The following is a 14590-nucleotide window of genomic DNA, read 5'->3' on the forward strand; positions in this document are numbered from 1 at the left end:
TACCTGAATGACCATAGTAGGATTATTCATAACACCCAAGACATGCAAAGAATCCAAATTTCTAACTAATGAATGGATAAGCAAAATGTGGTTTATCCCTACAATGGAAGAGTATTAGTCATAAAAAGGAATGAAGTTCTGATTCATGCTACAACATGGATGGACCTCAACTGGAAACATTATACTAAGTAAAAGTCACGAAGGACCCCATATTATGTGATTCATCTTATACGAAATGTCCAGAATAGACAGAAAGTAGATCAATGGTTTCCAGGGGCTGCCACTGGCAGGGAAAATGGGGGTTTGAGGAAAAATGGGGAGTGACCTGCTTAAGGGTACAGGGTTCTGTGGGGGTAAAGTGCTGTGACGCTGATTATTAGGATGTTTGCACAACCTTGTGAATATACTAAAACCCACCAAATTGAATAAAGACTTCAAATGCATAAAGTGTATGGGATGTGAATTACATCTCAATAAAACTATTAGCAAATAAAAAAAGAAAGTCATTCCCATAGGCTCAGCCATCCTGGAGGTGCCTCCTAGAGCTACCTCAGTAGACAGCACAATAGCAGATTCTAACATCTTGGTACCAAGCTTCAAAGATGAGGTCTAGTGCCGCCTGGATGGCTCAGTCAATTAAGCGTTTGACTCTTGATTTCGGCTCAGGTCATGATCTCACGGCTCATGAGATTGAGCCTTGCGTCGGGCTCTGTGCTGATAACATGGAGCCTGCTTGACATTCTCTCTCTCTCCGTCTCTCCCTTCCCCGCCCCCCTCAAAATCAATCAATCTATCTATCTATCTATCTATCTATCAAAGATGAGGTCCAACAGACTCCGCCAACTGAATCAGAATTCGCCTGGTCATTTTTCCTTGGGCAACTCCAACTGCTCTCTTAGTTCCGAGGACCCAACATGCCATGTTTCCCCAAATCGAGGGGCCTTCCCAGTCAGGGAAAAAAAACTAAACTCAAGGATAGCAGAGTACTAGATGAAATAGTAATTCTACCAAAGGCAACGTTCAAGAGTTTTGAGATTAAGAGATTTGAGGCTGTGCAAGCAACAGCAGGATTTGTTTCTGCTCTCATAATAAAAGACACAGCTCCAGGCCCCTGGTGATCCTGCAGGAACGTGCTGGTTCAGAAGTGGTAGAGATAGCTGATACTTTCCAGGAATGTCGTAGGAAGTTCCAGCCATCTGTAACGGCAGTTGAATGGGGGACCATTTTTGCATCTCGGCAACTACCTCTGGAGGCGTCCTCAAGACTCATCAGGAAAGCACTAGCTCCTATTCTCTCCAAGGACATGTTCATGTGAAGGTTTCCAAGCTATAACAAGGGTGGTGTCCAGGGTGCTGAACTCAGAGCAGGAGTTAAGTTCTGAGCAGCAGCATAGGTGTGCTGTGGACTTGGGGCTGAGACTATGTGCCCTGGAGGCAAGAGACACAGCAGCCAGTTGAGGTCCAGGTGAGTAAGACAATCTGAACTCCTAGTCAGTTGGGTGGGCTTCTAAAAACCAGGGAGAAGCAAGTAAGAGAGCAGAGAGAATCTGGGAGCAGCCAAGTGTTCTGTTCTTAAATCCTCCGTGCATAACTCCATGTGAAAGGTAGTAGCTCAGCCGAAGGCTGGGGCTAAAACATATGTCACTTCCTCTGGGTCTACGGCAGGCTGGCAACGTCAGAGAACAGGTGTCTGCGCCAGGATAGGTGGGTTTAGAGGTTGAATTAGGACAGGACAAAGACAAATACCACCAAGTCTTGGAGACTGGATGGGAAGGACTGGGAATTCACTTAAGGGCCCGGAGGAAAAGAGGGAGGGGCTCAGGTACAGTGACAGGATCAGGAGCTCTAATACCTGATAGGGAGCTCCAAGTAATGGGCTCAGGAGCACCAGGAGGGCTGGAGCATGCACGTGAACTAACCACCTTCTAAGGCAGTAGCTCCTGTATTCTTCTCACCATTGGCTGGGACTGAAGTCAGAGCACTTTTTTTAAAGTTTATCTATTTATCTGGAAGAGGGAAAGAGAGAGAGAAGAAAGAACTCATGCAGGAGGGGCAGAGAGAGAGAGAGAGAGAGAGAAACGCAAGCAGGCTCTGCACTGTCAGTGCAGAACCCGACGTGGGGCTCGAACTCACAAACCGTGAAATCATCACCTGAGCTGAAATCAAGAGTCGGACGCTTAACTGACCGAGTCCCCCAGGCGCCCCTGAAGTCAGAGCACATTTAGCCACCAGGGTTTGCCACAAGTGCTGGAATCCAGGGTCAGGGTGTCAGGGGTCCTGGAGTCCTGATCAGATGAGTCTCCTTCAGGTCAGCAGAAGAGCTAGCTTTCCAACTATTTCTATCTTTTCCTTCCAAAAAAGAGAGCCCTGGAGAATGACTATCTGAGCTCCTGCTCTCTGCTCATCAACTCTCTTTTGATCCTGGAGGGCTTAATAATCTTGGTGCCAACTTGCACCCTATTGAGGCCACCTGGCCATATTAGCACTTCCTAATCCTAACAGGCCCACTGGCTACGCACATTACACACACATACGTGCACACACATAAACCAGAGTGACCAGTGCGCTCTTCCCTGGTCTCCAGCCCAATGTGCAGGTATGAGGGTGACTCCTGACAGAGTCTCATCAGAAATGGCAATCCCAGGCCACCTCAATTTGTAACACTGACTTACGGGCAAGATTGCCTCGACTTATCAGTTCTGCATTCTCCTACTTATTCCATATTAATCAGTGGCCTCTTTCCCCACCTCATTTATACATTTGCTGAGGCCAAAGGAGCATAACATTTTTGGGGGGGGGGGGAGGGGGTCAGGATATACTGCCACACTATCCTTTATCTTCCTGGAATAATCACAATGCAAAATAAAGGCAGAGAAGGCATAGTTTTCAGTTATTCGAATGACTTTACCTCCTTTAGGTTTTTCTAAGTTGCATGTTTGGCTTAGCCAAGTCAGTGGTTTCTCAAACTATTAGCAACATAAGACGCCGCTGTCCCGCCCCACCCTCCCCACCCCCCCGAGAGAATCCAATACCTCCCAAGCATGTGGCCGTGCAAGGGGTGAAGCCAGCGTACTCCCAGTGGTAGGTCATCGTGCTGTCCTCCTGGGGAGAGGCGTCGGGCTGGCGGGAGGCAGGGCTCTCGTCGCAGGGGTTGAGGAGGCAGGGCCGCTCGGTGGGCAGCTGGGGGCCCTCGCACTCTTCCTCAGGCAGCTCGGTCTCCGTCTGCGTGAACGTCAGGAGCACACGGCACTTCACCTCCCGGACCTGGACGCCCGGCCCGCACGTGGTGCTGCAGGCCGACCAGGGCTCCGGGATGAACCTACAGAAGACCCAGGAGTCCCCGTTATACACCGGCCCCGCAGGAGCGACAGGCCTTCCCTGAAGGGAAGAAATAACTTTGCTCAGAGGGAATTCGGGACATTGGAAAGGACGTTTATTTTTCCTCGTGCTCAACTAGGTCATGAACAAATTGTCCAATCTTATTAGCAACAGAAAGGATTTTTCACTGGAGATCTAGTGAACGTTTGCACCCATTTTATTTGTTTGTTTATTTAGCTATTTATTTAGAGAGCAGGGGTGGGGCAGAGAGAGAGAGAGAGAGAGAGAGTCCCAAGTCTGACAGTGCAGAGCCCGATGCAGGGCTCAAACTCACAAATCATGAGATCATGACCTGAGCCGAAATCAAGAGTCGGACACTTAACTGACTGAACCACCCAGGTGCCCCAAAAGTTTGCATCCATTTTAAAACTCAAATGCTGTGCTATCACCTTTGTATAACATCATTAAAATTAGGCTCTTCAAAAATTTGGTCATAAATAAACCATTATGTAGTGATAATTTCTAATCTGGGTTCTTTTATAATACGGAGAATTTTCATCAATATTTATTCAACGAATCTTTATCAGGCTTATCCTTTAACAGGTAGGACTTTATTAAACTCTCAATATTTAAGATAATAAATGTTTTCTGCAGGGTAGATGAAGCTTTCATATTCTGTCCTCAACTACACTACACTGAATTTCATCTTCTCGAAAATATCTTAGATACAATATGGCTGAATAAAGTATTTATTTCTGATTCTGAATTATTATCCACTAAATCAGAGGTTGTCAACCTATAGCCTACAGGTCAAGTCCAGCCCACCTGTTTCTCTACAGACTACAGAATGACTTTTATAGTTTTAAATGGTTGGGGGTGGAAAAGAAGGGTAATATTTTCTGAATGACACAACATTGAATTAAAGTATCCATAATTATAGTTTTATTGGAATATGGCCATGGTCACTTGCTCACTTCTTGTTCATGACTGTTTTTATGCTACATGGCAGAGCTGAGGATTTGCCACAGAGACTATTTGGCCCACAAAGCCTAAAATCTTTACTATCTGGGCCTTTGCAGAAGACGTTTACTGATTCCTGCACTGAACTGAAAAGCAGAGACTCAGCAGGGACATACACTTAGTTAAGTCATCCCGAAGCAACACTTGCATTGTGAGATATTCACAAGTGACAGGCAAGGAAGAGCTCAGCAAATGTAAGTTTGGGAAACCACGGGTGCAATAGTGCTCCACAGGTTTAATTATTGCAAAACTTTTCCAAAGACCATGATACATGAATGCGTACTATAAATGCCTAAGAGGGGAATATGGCGTGCATCATTTCCTGAGTTTAAGTGAACGCAGATCTCTGTTCACAGGATAACGTACTAAGTCGCTTTAGAAAACGGCTAAGATATAGTTTCAAGGGTTCATGTTCAAAATCTCAGAACGGGTAGTAAGGGTCTCTCAGAGTCCTCCAACCTTCTTTGCCTGGACAAGACTTCATCACCGTTGTCCAAAATCCAATCAGCAGGAGGAAACACCACTGGGATACATGAGCCCCGTAAAGAGCCCTGCAAACAGTAAACCCTCCAAATTCTATTTACTGCATTGAAAACTTTTGGTGGAGAACTCCCTCCCCTACCCTAGGCCAGGAGAGGGCTCGCCCAACCTCCCAGCAGGGAGGAGTATTGGCATAATATTTGAACATGCTCTTTTCTCTCCTTGCTGTTTTCCCCAGTAGAACGGGAAAGAAAAAGCCTGATTAAATTTAAGACGAGGCACCGATACAATGTAATATACATACAATGTAATAATATGAGGTCAATTAAAAGAAGGAGGTGTGTCTGTATTAATTCAGAAGGAATAGTCTCCTCTTGGAGAGAGTTAAATGAAGTTAAGTGTGGGATGGCTCATATACTGGGATCTTTTGTCTAAATACACACATAAAGGCATGCATATGTATATGTAGTGCATATGTTATTTAATTAAAACATTTATAGCACACATGCCTGTACATGATTTACGTACAATGTACAATGTCTCTTTTCTGGAAGCAATCGATCGCACGTGCCAGAGTGTGGAGTGGGAGCTTCCACTTTCTGTTTATAGCTTTAAAAGGCTTGCATTTTCTAACCATGTGCATACTGTACTTTTTTAATTTTTTAACGTTTATTCATTTTTGAGATACAGAGAGACAGAGCACGAGCGGGGGAGGGGCAGAGAGAGAGGGAGACACAGAATCTGAAGCAGGCTCCAGGCTCCCAGCTGTCAGCACAGAGCCGACGCGGGGTCTTGAACTCACAGACCGCGAGATCATGACCTGAGCTGAAGTCGGACGCTTAACCAACTGAGCCACCCAGGCACCCCTGTGCACACTGTACGTTTATGGTCACCTTCTTTTCCCCTCCTCTCTCCTTAGTGATAAAAACTGAAAATTGAGATGTAGATTCTTTTCATTCACAGGGAACCCCTGTGTCTGTTGTGATTCAGAGCCCCATTAGAAGATGGGGCTGGAGGAAAGGCTCACCTCAGTTCCCAACGTGGCAAGTGATGGTCACATCCAGTGTTTTCCTAAGGTGTCCCGGACCTTTCAAGTTGGCTTTCAGAGACCCTTTTAGGGGTCCTCTTAAAAATCAGATGTGAGAACTGTCCAAATTAGCCACGAGTGGTTTGAAAGGGGGTGGGGGGGGAAGCTATGGCAACAGAAACTTTATGTATAAACTAGCATGATGGTCTTTGTGGATTTTTTTCAATTTTTTATGTATTATTAGTATTGTTTAATTATTTATTTTTTAAATGTTTATTTATTTATCTCGAAAGAGACAGCATGAGTGTACGTGCACAAGCAGGGGAGGGGCAGAGAAAGGGAGAGAGAAAATCCCAAGCCGGCTCCACACTGTCAGTGCAGAGCCCGACATGGGGCTCGATCTGATGAACCATGAGATCATGACCTGAGCTGAACTCAAGAGTTGGATGCTCAACTGACTGAGCCACCCAGGTGCCTCATTATTGCTTACTGAAACAAAGATGTTTTTTTTATTTGAGAGACAGAGAGCGAGCGAGCGCATGAGCAGGGAGGGGACGGGGTGGGGGGAGAGACAGAGAGAGAGAGAGACAGAGAGAGAGAGGGAGAATTCCAAGCAAGCTCTGTGTTGTCAGTACACACGGAGCTCGAACTCACCAAATGTGAGATTAGGACCTGAGCCGGAATGCAGAGTCAGAGGCTTAACTGACTGAGCCCCGCAGGGGCCCTGAGGGGAGCTTTTGAAGCACCTGGAGCAGGGGGAGGGAGGAACAGTCTGCAAAGGAGACCTTCTGGGGGTGATGGGAGTGTTCTGTATCCTGCCTGAGGCTGGGGCTGGGTGGCTGTTTACACCTGTTAAAACTCATCACTTTAAATAGATACCGCCTACTGTATGTAAATTCTACCTCTTCAAAACGGATTTTTTTTAAATGGCAGTTTTTATTTTTAAGTTTATTTAATTTTTTTTTTTTGAGAGAGAGAGAGAGAGAGAGAGAAAGAGAGAGAGAGATACAGAATGCAAGCAGGGGAGGGGCAGAGAGAGAGGGAGACCAGAATCCAAAGTAGTTCCAGGCTCTGAGCTGTCAGCACAGAGCCTGACATGAGGCTCGAACCCACAAACTGTGAGATCATGACCTGAGCTGAAGCTGGACATTCAACTGACTGAGTCACCCAGGCACCCTGGCAGTTTTTAGAGACAAAATGAAAGAAAAATGAAATAATCCGATATTGAAGATGCCTGGATTCTTCAAGTAGAGGTTCTAACACAAGACAAACAGACAAAGTGTTCAGAAATAAAACATGTTTAAAAAAAAGTGCCTACAATATAGCTTGGAAAGGCACACTATCTCCCAGGAAAAAGTGATAAAAAATGATGAACATAAAAACTTAGAGTTTTAGGGGCACCTGGGTGGCTTGGTCGGTTGAGCATCCGATTTCGGCTCAGGTCATGATCTTGTGGTTCCTGGGTTTAGGCGCTGTGTCAGGCTCTGTGCTGACAGCTCAGAACCTGGAGCCTGCTTCAGATTCTGTCTCCCTCTCTGACCCTCCCCCATTCATGCTCTGTCTCTCTCTGTCTCAAAAATAAATAAACATTACAAAAATTAAAAAAAAAAAACTTATGTGTTTCACGCAGAATAATGGCCACCCCAAAGATGCTCACACCCTAGTCTCTAGAATTTATGAATATGTTATATTGCATGGCAAAAGGAATTCTGCAGATATGGTTAAGGTTATGGGCCTCGAGATAAGGAGATTATTCTAGCAGGATAATCTAATCACAGGTCCTTAAAAACAGAAATTTCTTTGGCTGAAGTCAGAGAGATGCAGGAAAAGAACGGGAGAGATTCAGAGCACGAGAGGTACCCCAGCTGCTGCTGGCTGGGAGACGGAAGGGGCCAGGAGCCAAGGAGTGCAGGCGACCCCTTGAAGTTGAGAACAACTGGCCGACAGCCAGCAAGGAAATGGGAGTTTCGATTCTACAACTGCATGAAACTGAATTCTGCCAACTACCTGAATAGGACTGGAAGCACATTCTCCCCCAGGGCCCCAGACAGGCGCTCAGGCTGAGAGACACCTTGATTTTGGCTTCGTGGGACCCAGTGCAGAGGAACCACTTCAATCTACTGGGCTCCTGACTTACAGAACTGAGATAGCAAATGTTTATTAAGCCACTAGGTGTGTGGTAAATTGCTCCTGCGGCCACAGAAAAGGAAAACACCTGGCTAAAAATTTCTTTTTAGAAACCAGGAGCTTTGAAATAGGTTGGTAAGAAAGCCAGCTATGTCAACTTACTCATTTTAAAGATGGAGAAGTCAATAGAAAAGGGATGTTGGTGATAAAAAAAAATACAGAAAAAGATGAAATTACAAAGGATTGATCTCCAGTTACTGGAGAAAATGAATCCAGAAAACACGCATCATCTAGAAAATTATGAGAAACAAGGAGATAACTTAAAATAGAGGCCAGAACAGGGTGCCTGGATGACGCAGTCAGTTAAGCATCTGATTTCAGCTCAGGTCATGATCTCACGGTTCGTGGGTTCGAGCCCCGCGTTGGGCTCTGTGCTGACAGCTTAGAGCCTGGAGCCTGCTTTGGATTCTGTGTGTCTCTCTCTGCCCCTCCCTTGCTCATGCTCTCTCTCTCGCATGTGCTCTCTCTCTCTCAAAAATAAATAAACCTTAAGAGAAAAGAAGAAAAAAAATGGAGGCCAGAACTATCAGCAATCATAATAAATTTAACTGAATTAAACTCTCCTATTAAAATACAAAGACTCTAATTTCAAAATCTATACGGGATACAAATGCTATCTCTTCAGAAATGTAAAAAGTATAAGGAATAACAAAATGAGATAAGGAAAGGTAAAAGGTACAAATTTTAGGAAAGAAGATGAAGTGATTCTTTAATGATGATATAACTATGGAAAACAGTATAGTTCATTGAAAATTTTTAGAAAAAAAATACAAGTTCAATGAAACAGTGCCTATGCATGGGGCATCTGGGGGGCTCAGTCAATTAAGCACCTGACTCCTAATTTCAGCTCATGTCATAATCCCAGGGTTTTGAGATGAAGCCCTGAGTTGGGCTCCACACCGAGGGTGAAGCATACTTAAAGTTCTCTCTTTCCCTCTTCTGCCCCCCCAACTTGTCTGCGCTCTCTCTCGCTCTCTCTCTCTCTCTCTCTCAAATAATAATAAAAAACAAAGTCCCTATTCATCTATCCTAAAACTACCAGGTTTCTCAAAATTCAACCAACATTTGTTGCTGGCGTTCATTGCCAGGCACCGTGCAAAGAATATTACATTTATCATTTAATGTAATTTTCACAACAACCTTATGAACAAGTACTGTTATTTTCCTGATTTTACAGATGAAAAAGACTGAGGCTTAACACAGGAGCTTTTGAATAAAAACTCTATAAAAAAAGCACAGGGCTGGTATGATTAAAACCACAAAATACTGAAAGCGTTCTGACCCCAGAGATCTGATTCACTGGACAGAAAAGCCCATGCCTCTGAATGGGAAGACTCAACACTAAAGATGTGCGTCCCCCGTTAATTGATTTAGCAAATGAACGCAGTTCCGATCCGATTTAGGGGGAAGGAGGCTGGAAACAGACAAGACAACTCTAAGGTTTTATGGGAGGTTAGTTGAGGACCGTCATGAGCCGTTTAAAAGGAATAACAATGAGACAGCCCTCGCAGAGCCTGACAGAAAAAAGTTCTAAAAAGTTGCAGTAATTCCCGTACTCTGGCACTGACGATGGAGTGGTCCATTTACACAATGAAGGTATTGTGACCTCAGCGTGCGCACTAGATTATTCACTAGATGGTGCGGGGCAGCTTGTTAATTATTCGAGGGAGAATTAAGTTAGACCAACACCACATACCACACGTCAGAGTAAATTCTCCATGGATCAAAGTTAAAGGTAAACCACGAAAACGTTAAGAATACAGCTGACCCTGGGGCGCCTGGGTGGTTCAGTCAGTTGAGCCTCCGACTTCGGCTCAGGTCATGATCTCGAGGTCCGTCAGTTTGAGCCCCGCGTCAGGCTCTGTGCTGACAGCTCAGAGCCTGGAGCCTGCTTCGGATTCTGTGTCTCCCTCTCTTTCTGCCCCTGCCCCTGCCCCACTCATGCTCTGTCTCTATCTCAAGAATAAATAAACGTTAAAAAAAATTAAAAAGAAAATACAGCTGACCCTTGAACAACTCAGGGGTTAGGGACACTGACCCTCTCCTCATCCCCCTGCCTACAGTCAAAAATCAACATACAACTTCTCACTCCCCAAACACTTAACCAATTGACCCTTACCCATAACGTAAACAGTCAATTACACATATTTTATACGTACTATGTATTATATACTGTCTTCTCACAATAAAGTAAGCTAGAGGAAAGAAATGCTATTAAAAAAATCATAAGGGGGGGGGTGCCTGGATGCCTTAGTCAGTTAAGCATCTGGTTCTTAATTTCAGCTCAGGTCATGATTTCATGGTCTGGGATCAAGCCCCACACCGGGCTCTGTGCTTGTTTGGGGTTCTCTCTCCATCTCCCTCTGTCCCTTCCCTGCTCACGCATGTGTATGCGCGCACATGTGTTCTCTCTCTCCAAAAAAAAAAGAAAAGGAAAGAAAATCATAAGGAAAAAAAATACATTCACAGTGCCACACTGCAAAAATCCACATGTAAGTCGACCCACATAGTTCGCACCCATGTTGTTCAAGAGTCAACTGTACTAGAAAATAGCATTTTTTTTTGAAAAAAGGAAACTTCCTCATTTTGATGGAGGTGTAGGAAACAGGGTGGGCTTCAGGACTGCTTTGGTTGGCAAATCAGTACTGAATTTCAGAAATGCAATTTGACCAAAGAAATTCAATGCCTTCGATGTGCCTTCTGGCCCAGAAATTCCACCCCAACAAATGTGTCCGGTCTACACAGAGATGTGTAATTTGACATTTTCCACAGTTCCTTTTTTATCATAGTGAATGATTAGAAACAAGTTGCAGACAGCCAGAAAGATCTTTCTAAACTGTAATCATGATGGTGAACGGATAAGGAAGATACGGTGCGTGTGTGTGTGTGTGTGTGTGCGCACACACACACATATATACACACATACATACACAAATGGAATATTACTCAGCCATCAAAAAGAGTGAAATCTTGTGGGGCACCTGGGTGGCTCAGTCGGTTAAGCGTCCCAACTTCAGCTCAGGTCATGATCTCATGGTTCATGGGTTCAAGCCCCACATCAGGCTCTGTGCTTACAGCTCAGAGCCTGGAGCCTGCTTCGGATTCTGTGTCTCTCTGTCCCTCTTCCACTCACACTCTCTGACTCTCTCTCAAAATAAATAAACATTAAATAAATGACCACAAACTGAAATAAATGAACATAAAATGAAATAAATGAAAATAAACATTAAATAAATAAACATTAAAAAAAGAATGCAATCTTGCCATTAGCAACAACATGGATGGAACTAGAGTGTATTATGCTAAGCGAAATAAGTCAGTCAGAGAAAGACAGACACCATATGATTTCACGCACGTGTGGAATTTAAGAAACACCACCGATGAACATAGGAGAAGGAAAGGAAAACTAAGATAAAAACAGAGAGGGAGGCAAACCATAAGTGACTCTTAAATCCAGAAAACAAACTGAAGGTTGCTCGAGGGGTGTTGGGTGTGGGGGATGGGCTAGACAGATGATGGGCATCGAGGAGGGCACTTGTTGGGACGTGCACTGGGTGTTGTATGTAAGCGATGAATCACTAAATCCTATTCCTGAAACCATTATTACACTATGTGTTAACGAATCTGGATTTAAATAAAATTTAAAAATAAATAAATAAAATAGGATGTAATCGTGATGGCCTCACTTGTGAAAACCTCCCACTGCCTCCAAAGGAAGTCCCAGTTCCTTAGTGAACCGAGAAGTTTTCCAAGACCTGCTTAAGCTTCCCGCTGTATCCTTGCTGCCATTACCAACCTCTCTCCCCCACCGGCCCCTCCCCACACTCCGGACGTCAGCATCCAGGCGTGGCCAGCCGGCCTGCACACAATCCCACGTACTTGACGTGTGGCTCTTCTGATGCCCGTGTGCATCTCAAGACCAGCTCAAGTTCGCGTAGGTCCTGAAGGCAGGTCCTCGGACCAACCTACGGATGCGCGCAGCTTGAATTCAGGTCACGTAAGGTAAAACTAAAGCGCTTCCTAAAATCACATGCCAGAGAATCACCGTCTGCCACTTAACGGTCCTGAAGGGCTGGGCAATTCCCTAACCTCTTCTGTGCCTTGCTTTCTTCACCGCTAAAGTGAGGGTAATAATTACACCTCTTCGTGGGGACATCGTTGGAACTGAGTGAGCTAACCCACCACATAGGCACCTGGCACAAACGATGTCCTCAATATTAGCCATTATTGTTCTTGCGGGAAAACCAGATGTCTCAAAGAAGACATACTTTGATGGTAGCGGATACAGCTTCCACAAATGGAGAAGCGAACATAGCAGTGAGGAAAACACCCAAGGCGCTCCAAACCTGCCCTCTTTCCTTGGTTTTCATCTATGAAAAATGGGAGAATGGGGCGACCGAGCTGCGGAAGCATCGCGAACCCCAAAGAAAGTCGGAGGCCTCCCGGGAAGGCCTTTGAAAACAAGAATAACCGTATCGACTGTCAACACATTCCCCAGCGGAAAGCTAAGAAGGTCAAAACTGTAGTTCCCCTGGCTTAGCTTTATAAGCTGTAATTTTTATTTTCCTAATTAAAAAAAAAAAATAATAAAGCTTTAGAACATCCACTCCCTGTGTAAATTCAGAGCCCAGGCCATGGGAAACCACAGAGGCAGAAATATTTATCTTCTACAGGCGGGTTTGGCAGGCTTTGCTCAAGGGATCTGAAATATAGCTGCGTTCGCCTTCTCCTCCGTTGTCAACAAGGGAGCATCCCCAAACCACAAAGGACACTGGTTATAAAGGGATGAGCTGGAAGCTGAGGTATGCTGTGGTCCTGTTTGGAAATGGAGGGAATGCACGGAGTCAGAAGTGGTGGGAGGGAGGAAACTATAAACTTCGCACTAGACAGCCAGGAACATGCCAGAACCTGCCAGCAGCGTGAATTATAAAGGAAAATTGCATAGCAACCACAGAGGGAGGGAGGGAGGGAGGGAGAGACAGAGGGAGAGAGAGAGGAAGTGGGGAGGAGGCCGGGAACAGGTGCATGCAGGCTCGTTCTTCCATGCTGGACGGGCACGAGTGGGGTCTTCCTGCAGGAAAGGGCACATGAGCTCTGCTCAGGGAGTCAGGGGAGGAGGGAACCACCAGCAAAGGCAGGCGGACTGATGGATAAGCAGGCTTGGAATGAATACGAGGCCCGGACCTCCTGGAGCTTACATGGTATTGCCCCTTCCAATAAAATGAACGGCGGTGGGCGGGGGGGGGGTGGTGCGTCCAACTCTTGATTTCTGCCCAGGTCATGATCTCACAGCTTGTGGGTTCGAGCCCCGCGTCGGGCTCTGTGCTGACAGCTCAGAGCCTGGAGCCTGTTTCTCATTCTGTGCCTCCCTCTCTCTCTGCCCCTCCCATGTTTGCGCTCTCTCTCAAAAATAAATAAATAAATAAATAAATAAATCATAAACATTAAACATAAATAAATAAAAATAAAAAATTTAGAAAAGGAGAAAATGGATAGGATTATCAGACCTTGAAAGGGACCCTTCGGACTCTCTGATCTAGTGGTTCCCAAACTTGGATGCTCCCTCCCCAGTCACTTGGGGTGCTTGCTAAAAACGCTGGCGGCAGATTCATAGAGACGGAAAGTCGAATCGAGGTGCTGGGGGCTGGGGGGGGGGCCAGTAGGGGGATACGGGGAGTTAGCACTTAACGGGTACAGAGTATATGTTGGGGGAGATGAAGCGGTTCTGGAGGTGGGTGGTGGGGCTGGTCACACAACGGCATCAGTGTAGTTTAAGGCCGCTAAACTGTACCCTTAGAAACGGTTAAAGAGGTAATTTTTAAAATTGAAGTGCAGCTGACATACGACATTCTAGCTGTTTCCGGCGTGCAACAGAGCGGGCTGATATTTTTACGTGTTACGAAACGATGCCCACGATGGGCATCGGCACTGTCGGTCACCACGCAAAGTTACGAACGACGATGGACCCTGTTCCCTGTTCATCCCCGTGACTTGTGTATTTTATAGCTGGAAGTTTGCACCTCTTCATCCCTTTCACCTATTTTGTCATGCATATTTTGCCACACACACACCAAAGGGTATCTGGCAGAGCCGAAAACGTTCTAGTGACTAAGCCCCACCCCCCAGCGTCTGCCACGCGGGGCCCAGAAATCTGCAATTACGTAGCACCACAAGTGGTTCTGATGAAAGCGCGTCACCTACACTCGAATAAGAAAATCAGTACAAGGGGAGTGTGGACGTGAGTGGCAGCTTCACGAAGGCCAGGCACGACCAGCAGCTCGATGTGGCTGGAACGTCCCCCTCAAGGCAAAGCAAGAAAGTGGTTAGGGATGAGGCCGGGAGCCAGGAAGGGTGATGGCGCCTGCTAAGTCTGGTTGGCCTTGTGAACGAGTGTAAATATCTGGGCGATGGGGAACCTCTGGGGTATTCGCAACATTGGAAGGAAAGAATCAGATTTGTGCCTTGGCTGGTCTAGTCCAAGAGCTGTGGAATGGGTAGGTTCGAAGGGACTGAGGGGGAAGCGAATCAGGAGGCTGTTGCAGGGGTGAGTTCAGGACCT

At 45.7% G+C, this 14590-nt stretch overlaps 1 protein-coding gene across 1 annotated transcript in view; it reads right to left on the reverse strand.

Moving 5' to 3' along the window:
• ADAMTSL3 (ADAMTS like 3) overlaps positions 1-14590 on the reverse strand; it is a 355200-nt gene that overhangs the window by 111134 nt on the left and 229476 nt on the right. Inside the window, exon 16 of the mRNA XM_060617520.3 lies at positions 3032-3318. Coding sequence (XP_060473503.3) covers positions 3032-3318 — 287 coding nt within the window. The remainder of the gene's footprint in view (positions 1-3031; positions 3319-14590) is intronic.

Source organism: Panthera onca, chromosome B3 (assembly GCF_046562875.1).
Source record: "Panthera onca isolate mPanOnc1 chromosome B3, mPanOnc1 haplotype 2, whole genome shotgun sequence".
Lineage (NCBI taxonomy): Eukaryota > Metazoa > Chordata > Mammalia > Carnivora > Felidae > Panthera > Panthera onca.